Genomic DNA, 15,954 nt, shown 5'->3' on the forward strand with positions numbered 1-15,954 from the left:
TAATATTACCCATAACATATGTCGGTAACGAGTCAAGGGAATATGTACTTTTTTCAAAAGATGAAATTTTGTGAAATTCTCTTTATATTTTCCTTATATTGTTGTACGCATGTGACATCTAAAGTTAGTCATACACTGCAGTAGTCTTCTCATCCAGCGGTTACTGCAAAAAAACTTCAAAAATTCATAACTTTTGAACGGATTGTCCGATTTTCCTCAAACTTTCAATGATGTGTTCGACTGATATTGCTACATTCTCTCAATCCTTATGTTTATGAAGGTGAACTTGTCCTTTAATACCTTTAATAGTCAAGTACATGTATGTCCCAGTGTTAGCTATAGCTTTGGTCCCACATGCAAAAATGATTGTCATCTGATAAAGGCTCTGAGAACATGTATACAGAATTTGCTTACGTTGCAGTGGTTACTATATGCCTGCAATTTGAATAAACCCCTTATAATTCACATCAAATAGGGTGTGAGAATAAAACCCTGACTGCACCAGTTTCTACACAGGCTAAGCACGGGGACAATAATATATCAATGCCTTTTGGATATTGCATCTTACCAATAATTCCAATCATGGGATCTTGGAAAATGATAAATAGACATACAAGTAACCTGATAATTACAAGGAAATAAAAAAAGCTTTTCATCATTCTGTGAGTGTAATCAGGGTTTAGTAGACAGAAACATAAAGCATACAACAATCACACTGCTTTTGAAACACACACAGAATCCCGTATGTTGAAGAACTGAGGGTATATAGAGTAAACTGTTGCAGTTCTGATTACTTAGAAGCAATGGAGAGCCCTTAAACATGTACTACCGTCATTAAAGGAGACCTCCGGATGATTTTCACATTTTTGCATTTAAACAACTATAAATTAGTTATACTGAGGACAGAGTTTCAGAATTTATGATAATCCAGATGAAAAATAAGAATATTTTCAAAACTTAGAACAAATTGCAATGAACAAGGATGATGACATGGCAGAGTCACCATAAGAATGCATGAGTTGGGGCTCAAGGAAGCAAAACAAAAGAAGAAGGCACGCATAGATTATACACAGGTGAACTCGCAAGCAAGCGGTATTGTAATGGGAATTACACTGCTACATTTCTGAAATATGTGAGCCTCCTATGTCATCATCCTTGTTCAGTGTAATTTGTTTAAGGTTTTTTAAAGTATTGTTTCTCTGCTCAAGAACCACAATAAATTCAACAAATCTATACGTGGAGTTGTTGATTTATGTACTACATGATGTGAAATTATGAAAATCGTCTGGAATGTCCCTTTAAAACATTGACCTGGAAACACAGGGCTCTACAAACACTATGCATATTCTGCTTTCTGTGACACACTGATGTCACACAACAGGTGCACAGCACCCTCCTTGTATTTTGGAATTGGTATTTAAGGTTAAATCTAAAACTTCTCTTTAAAAAAAAAAATGCAAGCCGTGAGATAGTAATGTTCGGACATACACGCATACAATCCTAATCAATCACATGGAAGACATCTTGTAATGTGAAGTCATAGTGCCTTTCCATCACACTGTGGTTCAATGCACATTAAAATATTTTAGCACCTACAAGTACACACTCGTACCTAGTATCTGGAGTCCAACCCACACCGACAGTGCACTTACTGTTTACTTTCCTACCAGGTACAATATCTATGCACCTTGGCACAGACAGGCATTTTGCTCAGAGACAAAAGTGGCATGGCTGGGCTTGAACCCGAGACCTCCTCACAGCAGAGCACAAACCACTAGACCACAACACCCTTCTCTTCTGAATGAATGCTCTTCCAATCTACCTACATAAACAAATCATACGCAACCGATGACTAAAACCTACACACCAAATGCCGACTCCTATATTCAATACCCACCTCCCAATCTATATGCCGAGGGTCAGATCAGGCTTGGCAAAGGTTTATTCGGCTGCTCTTGGGCGAGTCATGGGTCTTTTTGCATACTTTCAACACTTCACATGTGTCCATCATGTCCATATTGCATAGCAAACCGATGATATTAAAGCTACACCTAATTACTGTAAAAGTGGAAATTTTGCAGTGTGGAAACTTTTGCACATTTCGCACGACAGGAAACTAGCGCAAAAATAAAAGCTCACAAATATTTTTGCTTGCTATGGATAACATCATTTGATATTTTGACTAAACAGAATTAAAAACATGCAAAATTCATCTCACCCGGATGAGTCAGAGACATTACTTACACAAAAATGTCCACATTTACAGGGTGTATCATCACTCAAGTCACATGTAGCTGGAAAGTTGCAAAGCAATTTCCTATTTTTCAAGACCTTGCACTAACTTCTCCATAAAGTAGTAACTTCTATTTTTGAAATGGATGCATTTCTACATTTTTCTCCACTCAGTAAAGCACTTCAAGTATAACAGAAATTATACCAATGATGGAGGCGATACATAGAGAAAATATTGGAGTTTGAGAGTCTTTCAAAACAAAGATAAATGGAGAGACATCTTCCAATCTTTACAGAGGAGGTTGGATCAGGGCTATGACTGGTGCTGGTCATACTGCTCCTTCATTTCTGTCCTCACTTGGGATCAGGCATTAAAAAATCATCATCATTCCACAGATTAGTTTGCATCATCATCATCATCATCATCATCATCATTATCATCACCATTAATAATTATCATCATTATCATATACATCATTCATTGTCATCACCATATCTATCATTGTCATCACCATATCTATCATCATTATCATAGACATCATTATCATCACCATATCTATCATTTTGCTTGGTAGACGTCTTCTTCTTGCCAAACACACACCTTGAGTGCAGTCTTGAGAGCAAACAAGCCTACAGTACTGTGAGAACAGGGACAACAGATCTGGCTTCTCCGCTCAGCTGCGATGGCATTGTCCGGTCACTGGTCAGACAACATCCTCTGGCCTGCGTCACGAGACGGAGGCCTCTCTTGGCTGGGTGAGGTGATTCCTTAGGTCCTTGTAGGAGTCGAGGATCACACCACCCATCACGGGATCCATGATGTTATTGGGTGTCCAAACCTGCCATGGATATCAAGAACAAATGACAAAAGAACACGGTGAAGGGTTGGAAAGATGTCTACTAAAACTTCAAAAGAAAGAATCACTTAAAACCTCCTCCATCATGCATTTATCTCCCTGTTGTCTCTCATATGTTGCTCAAGGTATGCAGGAACATTCTGTGCGGATGTTGATCAAGCTGCAACCAAGTATCGTCAGTATGGAATACATCTCTTAGAGCAGTGCAATACAAACACCTTCATCAGATTCAAAATCAACCTTGATGATGAACAACGGTGGTTGTTAATCATATTCTGAGGCAGTAATCACAATGACATTGTCACTCATTCTACATATTCACTCTGATGAGGACCTTCTCCATCATCAAACACTTTGATGCAATGGTCCGGCTCTTGACTTCTAAATCATAAATAAAGTCCTTCCCCACACAACTGGTCACAGCTACCAAGCACATGGCATGCTTACCTTGAGTTTGAGATTGGAGTTGATGATCCAGATGTACCTGCAGTGGTCAGGCCGGTCAGGCACTGGCTCAAGCACCCAGCCGCTGACCCCATTCTCGCCCCGCACGTACTCTGGCCGGGGAGGTCTGTCTGGGTGCTCCACAGCTATCGCACTGGACACGTAGCGCTCCCCTCTCTGCTCACACAGCCTAACGGAAACAAAGTCCCTGAGGAAAAAGTGGGAGAGTCAGTCAAGAACACTGATGTAAAAGGACCACTTTCTTCCCTGATCTTCCTCTCTTTTCTTATGTTTCCAGCTGTAACACCTTAAAATCTTCTCATTTATCCAACTTTGAAATTTTGGCTGCCTTCTTGCAATTCATCATGGCTTTTCAGCATAAAGAATTGCAAATGATTACAACAAACCAATAAACTCATACCAATGATTGCATGGTTGATGTCAAGGCTGCATTGAATTAGAAGATTGTTATGTAGAACAACTTTTTTGTGCCTACAGGACTCTAATTTCATATCTGTAAAATAACAGCAAGACAACACCCCTCAAAAAACTGACAAAGAAACTAAACTAACACACTTATCTATTTCTCTCTTGCTGGCGTCCTATCCATCAATACAGTAACATTCACATGAACATAACTGTACTAATATACTTTCAATGTTGATTAATTCTTGACTGATTTCAAGGGACAATTTTCAACTTTAACCTGAAGAGGAGTCAATATAGAACTGTAAAGATCATCTGCCTGATAGAATTATCAACTCAACAAAACTTGAGATTAGTGACGGAATCAAAGTACCTGCTGCTGAATACTCCTTTCCCTCCCGGAGCTGCCAAGCTGTAAACAATGTCCACAAATTCGTTGATTTGCTGCAGCCTACAGATCTCCAGCAGGGCCCCATTCCATGAGGCTGACTCATCCACTTTGTTCCATAGCAGCTCCACCATGGTTTCCACGGGAACGGGCAGGATTGCCTTGGAGTCGCCATGCAAGAGATTGCGATTCGGACAAATAGTCAAACTTTTCCAGTTTAAAACACTACTGACATTCTAGGCGGTGTATTTGCAAGTAAGATCAGCACGTTTAAAAGACTCACAGAAATAGCTGTTGCATATATGCACTATGCTAACTAAAGTATAAGAGAACATTTGGAGACGCCTCAGTTATCCACAAAAAAAAATAAACAATAACAATAATACTATGATAATAATGTCTAAACAACCACCAATGGACAAAAAACTCTTTAAAGGGTGTGTACAGTTCTGGTCGAGGTGAGGATTTAGCTTTTAACGTTTTGCGAGATATTCAGAAATCACTCTATGAGATGTCAAAGAGCATGCAGTTCTAAGGGGTATCAAAAGTTTATTCAATGAAAAATCAGTTTTGAAATGGCTGAGATATCCAAAAACAAGGTGAAACAAAGAGATCCTAATAAAGTTGTGGCATGTCGCCTTTTATTCCAATCCATTCCCAACTCTCGATGGAGACGGACGTAGAGCTGTAGTTCTCCCGGTTTGTCGGCCGCCGCCCTATTTTCCAGCCTTTTCCTCTCACAAGATTCGTAACTATACAATTCGTCGTGCTCCTAATTTATTGCAAATTGCACCATTATTTCTGGGAAGCCCTTACTCTACCCTCCTGGAGCTGTATTTCGGGCAACTTGAACTCTGCTTGGTCGACACAAAACTGTGTGATTATGGCTTCCCGCAAAACTCGGCAAACCACGAAAGAACTGAGCGCCACCGCCCATATGGCCCACTCTGCTCGGCCCGAGTCCTCGAGTGACACCGAGTCCGCTGACCCCACACTGGCTGACATCCAGCGCAGCATTAAACTTTCCTCTGATAACGTCTGTGCAAAGCTCGATTCGTTGTCCAGTGAAGTGGCCTCTATCAACAAAAAGATCTCCGACCTTGAGGATTCTGTCACAATGAACTCAGATAAGATTACGGAGCTGGAGCAGAGGAAAATCCCAGAAATGGAAAAAAAGATGGCAGAGGAAATCAACAGGCTACAGGAAAAGCTGACACTCATGGAGATCCACGGTAGACGTACAAATCTTCTCTTCTGTGGTGTTGCTGAAACCCAGGATGAGCACGTTGACGACGTCCTTCGGGATACCTTCTCCTATCTTGGGATTGGGGACGCTGACAACATTGCCCTGGTTAATGCCCACCGCCTCCCACGCCGTGACAACGCTGCGAACCAGGCCAGCGGAGGTCCGTCCCATGACTCAGCTCCACGCGCTATCATTGCCAAGTTTGTGTTCATGAGAGATCGCAACAAAATCCTGACCGCATTCGAAGACCGTCAACGCCAGCGACGACCACAAGGATCTCACGCCGCCACCGCGGACCAGAACCCGCGTAGGATCACAGTCCGCACAGACCTCCCCCCAGCTTTGAAAGCCAGAAGGAGCGTCCTGGCTAAAGCTGCCTACAACCTGCGCAAAGAGAAGCACGTCTCTACGAAAATCTCAGTTGTCGGCTGTAATGTGCTGCTACACTGGAAGGAAAAGGGTACCTCCAGATGGAACCTGTATGAGGATTAACCTTTTGCTCATGTGAATCTTTTCTCTTGTGATCTAATTTACCTAAAATACTTTAATAGATACCTTTCGGTTAGCGAAGATCTCGATTTGTGCTAGCATCCTTTAATACTTTGTAACCCCTTATCCATTTACTGTAAGTGATAACACCATTAACTGTTTATTTCCAACAGCATCGCCTCTGATGAGCAATACTGTGCGACGATGAAGTTTTTTTCAACTCTCTACTGTCGTGTATCATTTTGACTATCACGAAGTGCCATAAAATTACTATATCCGTTACATTATCAAGCTGATACAGTCGGTTCTTTTAACACACTGTTCTTCTGTGTGTTGAGTGTGTTGATGTATAGTTACGGCCTTTCCAATGTCACAGAGCCAAGCTTAATAGTCCCCCAGAATGCCTGCTAGGTATTGAGTGTGTTGATGTCAGTGGTTGATGTATAGTTACGGCCCTTCCAAAGTCACATATCAAACCTCAGTCGCCTCAGAATGTCTACAAGGTTTTTCACCTATATAAACTATGTCACAACTTCTTTTCTGATATAGGAGTCTCGACTCCTCTCCTTATGTCTGCATTTTTGTAGCCTCATTTCAGCCGAATCCCTTTTTCTATTAGTCAAAAACTCCAACTTCCTAGCAATTAGTATGGCTTAATTGGCATTTATAATGAGACCGGAGGGTAGGGTGGGTGGCCGTAAAACCGCAGAACCCGGTTTACGAAACTATGTTTGTCCTGAGCCTTTTCTTGATTGCGTATTTTTGTATACTAATATGCTCAAAGCTAGAGCCATTGTTGTTTTTGTACATAATTTTGGATCTACTTTTCTTTAAGAATGCGTATCAGTCAATTGTTACTTTGCAACCTCGTAACAATTATGCCAACCAGAAATCATTGTCCATGCATGCATCCCAGGTCTTCTCGATCGGCTTTATGTTAAACCACATGTCTGCAAACTCTTGTAGCCAAATCTTCATATCGTTATCGTTGTTATACATGTTCTCTGATTGCAATTTTCCGCACACCCATAACATGGCTTCAAAAAAACTCACTCTGAACTTTATTCTTGAAAAAAGCTTTATGTCCTCGTTTGTGCTTGATATGTTCAGACAAATTTATCCACCTGCTTTTTCTACTACAATCTTATGCCACATAAGAGCTTGTACATTTCTCCTTACTCCGTGTCTTCTTGTGTTTGTGACACAGATCACTCATGACGCTTCCTTCTTACGTCACACGGAATTTTCCTTTATTTTCCGTCTGTCCCTCGACATTTTGTATTTGTCCATCCCTAGAGAACACGGTTTCATTATTCACTGTGCATTCCAGTTATTACCAACTGCAAGGTCATTACCTCAGGTGAACGCAGTGTGGTATGCATATGCTTGCCAACTGAATGTTGTTTTTGTAACTCGTTTCCAAGAGACATACGGTAATCTAAGTCATGAACATGTATTTCTGATAAACAACTCATTATTCAACTCGTGTTTGTGCACTTCTGAATATGGATGAGTTCATAAACGCTATTTCTTCTTCTGTTATAGATAGTGATATAAACGATTATCAGCCAGCTGCACTGAATTCCCTCTCACATTCTTATGATAGAGAAGGTGAAGACTCCGATTTTGTTACTTCTTTAAACACAGAAACCCAAGATCTGAAGCTTGATTTTGACGCTAATGATGCGTCTGCTCGAAATGAAGGCCAACTTTCTCACTATCACTTGGAAAAAGAAATGATTACACTTTCTCATTCACACTCTAACGAGCTTTTTGTTTCACATTTCAATATAAGAAGCCTCAATAAAAATTTTGATAAATTACTTGTATTTCTCAACGAATTACAATTTAAACACAGCATAATTGGTCTCAGTGAAACTTGGCTCAAGGAAACGTCACCTTCTTCTCTATTTACCATAGACGGTTTCAAATTAGTTACCAACAACAGGATTACCAAAAGAGGTGGTGGTGTTGGTTTTTATGTCACGCAAAATTTAAACCATAAACTGTTAAATGAATATTGTATCATGTCTGAATGCCTTGAGAGTATTTTTATTGAGGTGATGACCCCTACTAAGGGGAAAATCATTTTTGGGGAAATTTACAGACCTCCACATTCCAACCTTAATGAATTCACTGAGCTGTTTCACAATCTTCTCTCTAATGATTACTTTGATAATAAGACATGCTTCATTATGGGTGATTTTAATATAAATCTTTTAAATTGTAATGACGATTTATGCAGTCAAGATTTTCTTAATTTCATGTTGTCAAAATCCTTCATTCCTCTTATCAGGAAACCTACTCGGATATCTGATGCTACTTCTACTCTCATTGATAATATATTCATTAATAACGTTTTTACTGATGTTACTTCTGGTATTGTAGTTTCTGATATCACCGATCATTTCCCGATATATGCGCTTGTACCACAGTTTTCTATTAGGAAAATGCCAACCCTTAACTCAGGTTCTCGTGATATGTCCGAATGTAATCTTGATAGACTTAGAGAGGGATTGAGGTCAGTTGATTGGTCCTCTGTTTATAACCAAAGAAATGTAAATTCGTCCTTTGATGTTTTTATGAACATCCTTATAAATATGTGTAATGTTTATATACCCTTATCTAGACGATTCAGATCGAATTATAAGAGAGTACCAAAACAACCATGGATTTCAATGTCCCTACTTAGGTCTATCAATAGGAAGAATAAATTGTTTTACAGATACCGAAAATCTCCAAATGATGTAACTAAATCCCGTTATATTCGTTACCGTAATGTACTTACTTCTTCGTTGCGCTTAGCCAAGCAACTGTATTTTGCAAATCAGTTTGAAAAATGCAAGTTTGACATTAAGAGTACGTGGAGGGTGATAAACACAGCTTTGAAATCTAGCACTGTTACAAATTCCCCTACTCATATTTTGAATGACGGTCATCAAGTTGATGATCCACAGGAAATGGCCGATGTATTTAATGATTACTTTGTTAACTTAGGACCTGATCTTGCTAGCAAAATACCAAATACCCAGACAACTTTTCATTCTTTTTTAAAAGACAGGAATGTACAAACCATGTTTTTCATTCCTATTGTTGAAGAAGAAATCAAAGAAATTGTTGATAACCTAAATATTAAGAAAAGTATAGGTAATGATGGTATTTCGGCTTTTCTTTTGAAGAATATAATAAATGAAATAATTTCTCCACTCACTTATATTTTCAATCAATCTTTATCTAGTGGCAAAGTCCCAGATAATATGAAAATCGCTCGAGTTGTTCCCATATACAAAAAGGGTCCAAAAGAATTTGTGAGTAATTACCGCCCGATATCTCTCTTAACCTCAGTCTCAAAAATTCTTGAAAGGCTTGTTTATAAACGAACTCTTAGATTTCTTGTTAATTGCAATATTCTTTCTAATTTCCAATTTGGATTCAGAAAACAGCATAGCACAACTCACGCATTATTAGCCTTCATTGATAAAGTAGCTCATGCTTTAGACGAAGCTTCCCACACCATCGGTGTTTTTCTCGATTTTTCGAAGGCTTTTGATACCATTGACCATTATATTTTGCATTATAAGTTAAGCCATTACGGTATCCGTGGGAGGGCTTTAGAGTGGTTTAAAGACTATCTCACAAACAGAAAACAATTTGTTTACATAAATGGCTATGAGTCAGGTATGACGTCAACTTCTTGCGGTGTCCCCCAGGGTTCTCTTCTTGGCCCACTTTTATTCATCCTGTACATCAACGATCTCCAAAATTCGTCACAGATTCTTTCTTTTATTTGTTTCGCTGATGATACAAATCTATTTCTGTCTCACCGCAATCCCAATACCCTTGTAAGTATAATGAATAATGAATTGAAGTCTGTTCAGTCCTGGATTTACGCTAACAAGTTATCATTAAATGTTGATAAAACACATTATATGTTATCTAGCAATTCCTTGCAAGTTATTCCTGATGATGTTAAGATTAATGATATTAACCTAACCCGAGTAGATAGTACAAAGTTTTTAGGACTTTACATCGATAGTGACCTGTCCTGGAAAACTCACTTTAATTTTTTAAGCAAAATTTTGTCACGAAATACAGGAATCCTAAACAGACTGAAACATTTTTTGCCCAACCATATTTTGCAGATTGTATATTCAACCATGATTTCCCCATATCTTAATTATGGAATTCTTGCGTGGGGTAACGCATCTAAATACTTACTGGATTCACTTTTTCTTCTTCAAAAGCGAGCGATCAGAATTATTAACCATGCTGGGTATTTATCTCACACTAACGCTTTATTTCAGAAAAATAAGATTTTAAAACTGATAGATTTGTTTGGTTATAATTTAGGTATTTTTATGTATAAATTTTCCTCAAAAGATCTTCCTGGTGTCTTTTTACAGATGTTCATATGAAACAATTCTGTCCACCACTATCCAACTCGCCAGAGTGACGCTTATCACCTTCAACGAACTCGAACAGTTTTCGCTAAAAACACAATTATGTATACAGGTCCTAAATATTGGAATGATCTCCCAACAGAGGTTAAAAGCTGTCTGTCATTATCATCTTTTAAGCGTAAACTCAGACAGCATGTATTGAATAGCTACAACACACAAGTGCACTAAAATTCCCTTTTATTATGCTGATGGCTGCTCTATTATACTACTCGGTTGTTGCCATGTGAACAGACTCATGCATATACATTTTAGTTGCATGCTCTCTCAAATTCCTTCCCATCGGTGTTTTTCCTTCCACTTCTAGTAAGACCTTGGTCGTGTCGCATAGTTTCCCCTCCTTTCTTTCTTTCCTTTCTTTTATGCATCATTGCAGCTGGCTGGTATATCACATAAGGGAATTGCAATTGACTCATGTTCTCCATTTTTCAAATCTTTCCCCGTGTCTATGGAAGCCGGAATGTTTAAACCCTAAAATTATATAGTACTTAAGTATTCACGTCATTATCACTCCCATGTCAAAATTGCTTTTAGAGCAACTGCTATAGTGTGCAGCATGTGGTTACTTGTTCTCATTTTATCACACACATAAATACATGTGAGAAGAATCTTCTGAGCCTCGAGTAATAGTCATTCTCTTTTATTTATCCTTACTTTTGGTCTTAATTGTACCCGTGCTCCTCATCCTGTTCCCCTTACTAGGCTTTTGTTGGGACCTACACTCAACAAGCTTTGCTTTTTAGTAGGTTCCATCGTATTTCTCTTCGCATCCTTTACTTTGATTGAAAATGACACATCGACCATTATGTATTACTTTTGTATTCCTATTTCGTCTTGTATGTATCCAAGCTGGACATTCTGTATTATATTTTGTTATATACCATGTATTTTCCATCGAAAAATACGAAAATAAATTGAAATTGAAATTGAAAATTTATTATTAGCACTTTTTTGGATATCTCAGCCATTTGCAAACCAATTTTCATCAAATAAAGGTTGAATCCTTCTTAAAATTACATGCTCTTTCATATTTCATAAGAGGCTTTTCATTATCTCACTTAGGAATATTCAAACCATGAATCCCCACCTCAACCAGTACTGTACAGTCCCTTTAAGATGGCAATATACTTCAAGATTTGGTGATGATGGGTCAAAAACAGACTGGATGGTGTGCTGCAAGAATATACATACTTGGCATGCTGGAAAAAGCCTCCATGGCACCAGGGCAAACATCATTCAAAGAAATAATTGTCCAGAGTAATCAAGACACAGACAAAAAATTGTTCTGACATTGACTACAGTAAAATTTCAAAGACAAAAAATAACATGCAATCTTATACTGTACGAAATCCAACTGCTACCATACTCTTACATGTGACCATGCACAAAATCAGCCCTAGGGTAGGGCTTTCTGCGTTTATTACACTTACTTCAAAGGGATACACAACCACTCTTTGTTTAGAACTTTATCAATTTAAGTAACAGCCCATAATTTCACAGAGTGCATGCAGTGGTCAAGATGTCAACACAAGAGTAGTCTTTAAATGGGCGTGAACCATATTTAAAATCAGATCTTGCCCAGCACACAGGTGAGAGTAAGGTGAGAATAAATTATGTGGAAGTACTCATGCATAATTGATGAGCATCCTGATGTGGGTGTGTCTCCCAGAATACAGTCAATGTCACTCACATCTAGTTTGTAGAGTCTCTGTGAGATGCCAGGGTAGGAGCCGCAGTACACCACTGCCTCATCGGCACTAACCACCTCCTTCCAGATCTCGCCTTTATCTAGGATCCCCTGCAGCTGGCGGAGGGAGTCTTTGGCTTTCTCTATGTACTCCTGCTCCTGAGTGGGTCACAGATGGAGAAAAATGGTGTAAGATTGTATGATATGACCAAACGACTCCCTAATGATAGTGATGATCATGATATTGATAATATAATAACAATATGCCACATAGTGACACTCCTGACACTGCTACAACTGCTCATCACCAATCATTACTAGATTGAAAGAAAGAAAGATATTATTCAGAGGGGTGAAGATTAGATTACTAGATTATCATACTACCATGACAGTAAACACTCAAAGGTACATCTGAAGAATGAAAAGACGAGGTTGAGACAAAAATGGATGACAGCTAAATGGTTACAACTCTGCTTTACTGTCAAAACGTACAGCTAAAGGACTGATTATTATCTTTTGGACTGCATTCCTTAGCATGTTATTTGCTTGCATTCAATTAAAATAGTATACATCTATCACACTTTGCAAATATCGCATTGATGCTAGCTACAAACATTGCTAGGTGTGTACTTGGATGGTGATCTTTACCTTGGCCGTTGCAGCGAGGTCTACGGTACTTCCCCTTTGACTGTTTGGCAGCGACTGGAAATCTGCTGTCCGTGATGATTTGAAACTAGAATTGGACACCTCACTGTTGATTGACGCAGAGTCATCAGAGTCTGGGAAAAATGCAGTGAATAAGCAAGAATACTTACATGACCCTTGTTGTTACCTTCATGTGAACACCAACATAGCACTGATTATGCAATAATGCAGATTATTATCTCATAGGACGTTTTATCGGGGCATTACAATGGAATATTCTTGTCCGCTTGGTTTTCACTGTGCAATACGAGAGCGTATTGAACGAAATGCATAAGCTAATGTATTAATTCTCTATAGGCTATCATTGTTAGTGACTGTGCAATAAGACCCCGTTTACAGTGCGGGGATGGGCCGAGCCGCGGCCGAGCCCAGCCTCAATTGTGAGGCCGAGCCCCGCAATTTTGTCCGTTTACAATGCCGGGCTCGGCTGCGCTTTAAATTCAAACCTTTCAATATTTTGTCGTAGTGGGGCTCTGCTTGTAAACAAACACAATTTGGTATAGTCTGGTTTTCAGACCCTTTGCCAAATGGATTCCGTGGCGACGAATCGCCGTTCGGGCAAAGGCCTTTGCCGAAGGAAAAATCCTTTGCAGGACAAAACCACCTTAAACTATACTAGTTTTCAACGTTGAGGGGGTTAATATCCTGAATAGCGAAATAGTACGGGCAGAGGGTCTGGAAGCCAGACTAAAATTGGCCGCGCATTTGGCCCAGTTTGCGTTTACACTGAGAACAGGCCAGGTTCCGGCTACGGCTGAGACGACCTCCAGAGCGTGGCCAAATGCGCGGCCAATTTTGGCCCAGCATTTAGCCTTTTGAATGTCTACACTGAAATGAAGGCGGGCTCGGCCACGGCCGAGCCGCGGCCCAGCCCTGCACTGTAAACAGGGTCTAATATTTTTGTCTCAACTGTTGCGTGAACACTTGCTACTGTACTATTAAAGTATGCGAACACTTGTTACAATTTAGAAGTGCACAAGTATCTTGCTACATATGCAAGTGTGAGTCACTCCACTTTTCAGTGCAGAGTCAACTTGAAGTCTAGTAGAAGTGTGGTACTTTTTTAGTTTAGGCCTTCTCTAGATAATGATTATTGATAATAGTAATCATATTGGATGGCTTTGATTCGTGGAATACTATGGAATACTGCACTCATTAGGGCCAATATTCCCTGGTATCCCATTCGTTGCCACTCAATATAGTATAATTACACTGTGGATTCTATTGTGCCTTTTGTTATGGAGGAAGCAAGATGCCATGTGGTGCCATGTGATAGATCTAGTGCATTACCAGTTAAGCTGTATGTCAGTACTCATGACAGCAAATTTCAATGGACATTGGAACCAAATACTAGGTACTGGCATCTGTACTTTACTCTAACATTCACCCTTAACTGATATGTTGAACCATTTGATACAAAACTGGTAGGCACATTCAGGCAATTGTTTCTACAGTGCCATAATTTATGATATGACTATGTAAATAGTGCCTCTAGCACTAATGGGGGCAGAGACACAACATATCACTCAAATAGCTTGCTGTAGATAAAACAATGTAAGCATGAACAGTTTGCTACAGGATACACTCTAGATAAAACCTCCCACACATGATAACTAACTATCAGGACAGAACACCACCCCCCCCCCCACCCAAAATCATCTTTCAGTGAATGGAAGACAAGTGCAGGTATACACTTTGGTATTATCTTGTACTAGGTTGATATGACCGTAATCTCAACTCTTCTACACATGCACTGCAAAACAAGCATAGAAAATGTTACATGGATCCCGTTTGCTCTGGTTTCTGCTTCTGGCATTACATGCTTTGAAGCCTGGTTTGCCTCAATTATAGCCTACTGAGTTGCAGTGCTGTACACTATGGTATACTTTGTCGTTGGAGTCAGAAGAACTGAAGAAATGTATATTCCACCCCTATTAGAGGCTACTAAAAAATCAATGTGGAAACACAAATCACAATGAAAAAGAAAAGTTTTATGTGCAATTGGGAAGTTACTTCCCAGCAGAAATGTGTATTATGAGGGATATGTCTGCACATGTGCAAAGTGGGTCTCTCTCAATGTAGTCCTTTACGAGATTCCAGAAGTAAAATCAGCCTTGTAATCTCACCTTCAGGAGTATCATAAGGTGAATAGAACTGCTGGCCACCTCCTTGGTTGTATGACCGGATGCCATTTGATGCTATGAGTGGAGCCCGCTCATCCACATCATTTCTGTCAAACATGGCTGAAATTATGAATAGATACCTTGTTCAGTACACTGCATGACATACATTTGCTGTATACAATGTATAAAAACATTTTACTGCTCTGAAAATCCTACTCAGACATTCTATAATTTCCTATTCACATAATTGTACATGGTAAAGAAATGAAAACTTTCTGGCTAGGACACTTCCCATGTATCTTCCATCAGCCATATTCTACTTACCGTCAAGTTAGTGTAAACTCTTCACAAACACCTTATACTAGATTCAGTATTTGATAGAGTAAAACATAAGTGAGCTTTCTTTTACAGTCAGTATTTGAGAGTTCAACATGAAGATAAATTGAATGGGTACCTATGTTCATGACAAATTTTGTCTTCTCCTTAGCCCCCCCCCCCAAAAAAAAAAAAAGAGATAAAAACTAAGAAATTGTACATCCAAAGAAAATTATAACATCTCCTGAAACAAAATCTGATAAGATATGGAGATGAAGAGGAAGAGGAGAGGGCACAAGGAGGATAGGGGCAGGAAGAGGAGAGGAAGGAAGAGTGGTAATTAAAGACGAAGATGATGAGTACGACAAGGATCTCATGTACATGTAAGAGTATGACAGTTTGCAGCAATTGTTACATAGTGTGTACAAAATATGCATTTATAAACACCAGAGAAGCGCTCTGAGGGTGCAAACCTCCACCAAGCAGCTCATTTCCACCACTGATGTTGTTCTTCCATAGAGATCAGGGATTTCCACCCATATGTACGCATGTTGAAAATCAACCGATTTCCCAATATAGAAGCCT

The 15,954-nt window shown here is 39.3% G+C and overlaps 1 protein-coding gene across 1 annotated transcript in view; it reads right to left on the reverse strand.

Annotated features, from left to right (window-relative positions):
- Positions 1-2,751: 2,751 nt before the first annotated feature.
- LOC140237982 (stAR-related lipid transfer protein 3-like) overlaps positions 2,752-15,954 on the reverse strand; it is a 56,554-nt gene continuing 43,351 nt past the window's right edge. The window contains exons 6-11 of the mRNA XM_072317912.1: positions 15,058-15,174; positions 12,875-13,005; positions 12,230-12,385; positions 4,333-4,508; positions 3,537-3,741; positions 2,752-3,071 (exon numbers count right to left, since the gene is read on the reverse strand). Of these exons, the coding sequence (XP_072174013.1) occupies positions 2,961-3,071; positions 3,537-3,741; positions 4,333-4,508; positions 12,230-12,385; positions 12,875-13,005; positions 15,058-15,174 (896 nt within the window). The 3' untranslated portion in view covers positions 2,752-2,960. The remainder of the gene's footprint in view (positions 3,072-3,536; positions 3,742-4,332; positions 4,509-12,229; positions 12,386-12,874; positions 13,006-15,057; positions 15,175-15,954) is intronic.

The sequence above is a fragment of the Diadema setosum genome, chromosome 14 (genome assembly GCF_964275005.1).
Source record: "Diadema setosum chromosome 14, eeDiaSeto1, whole genome shotgun sequence".
NCBI lineage: Eukaryota > Metazoa > Echinodermata > Echinoidea > Diadematoida > Diadematidae > Diadema > Diadema setosum.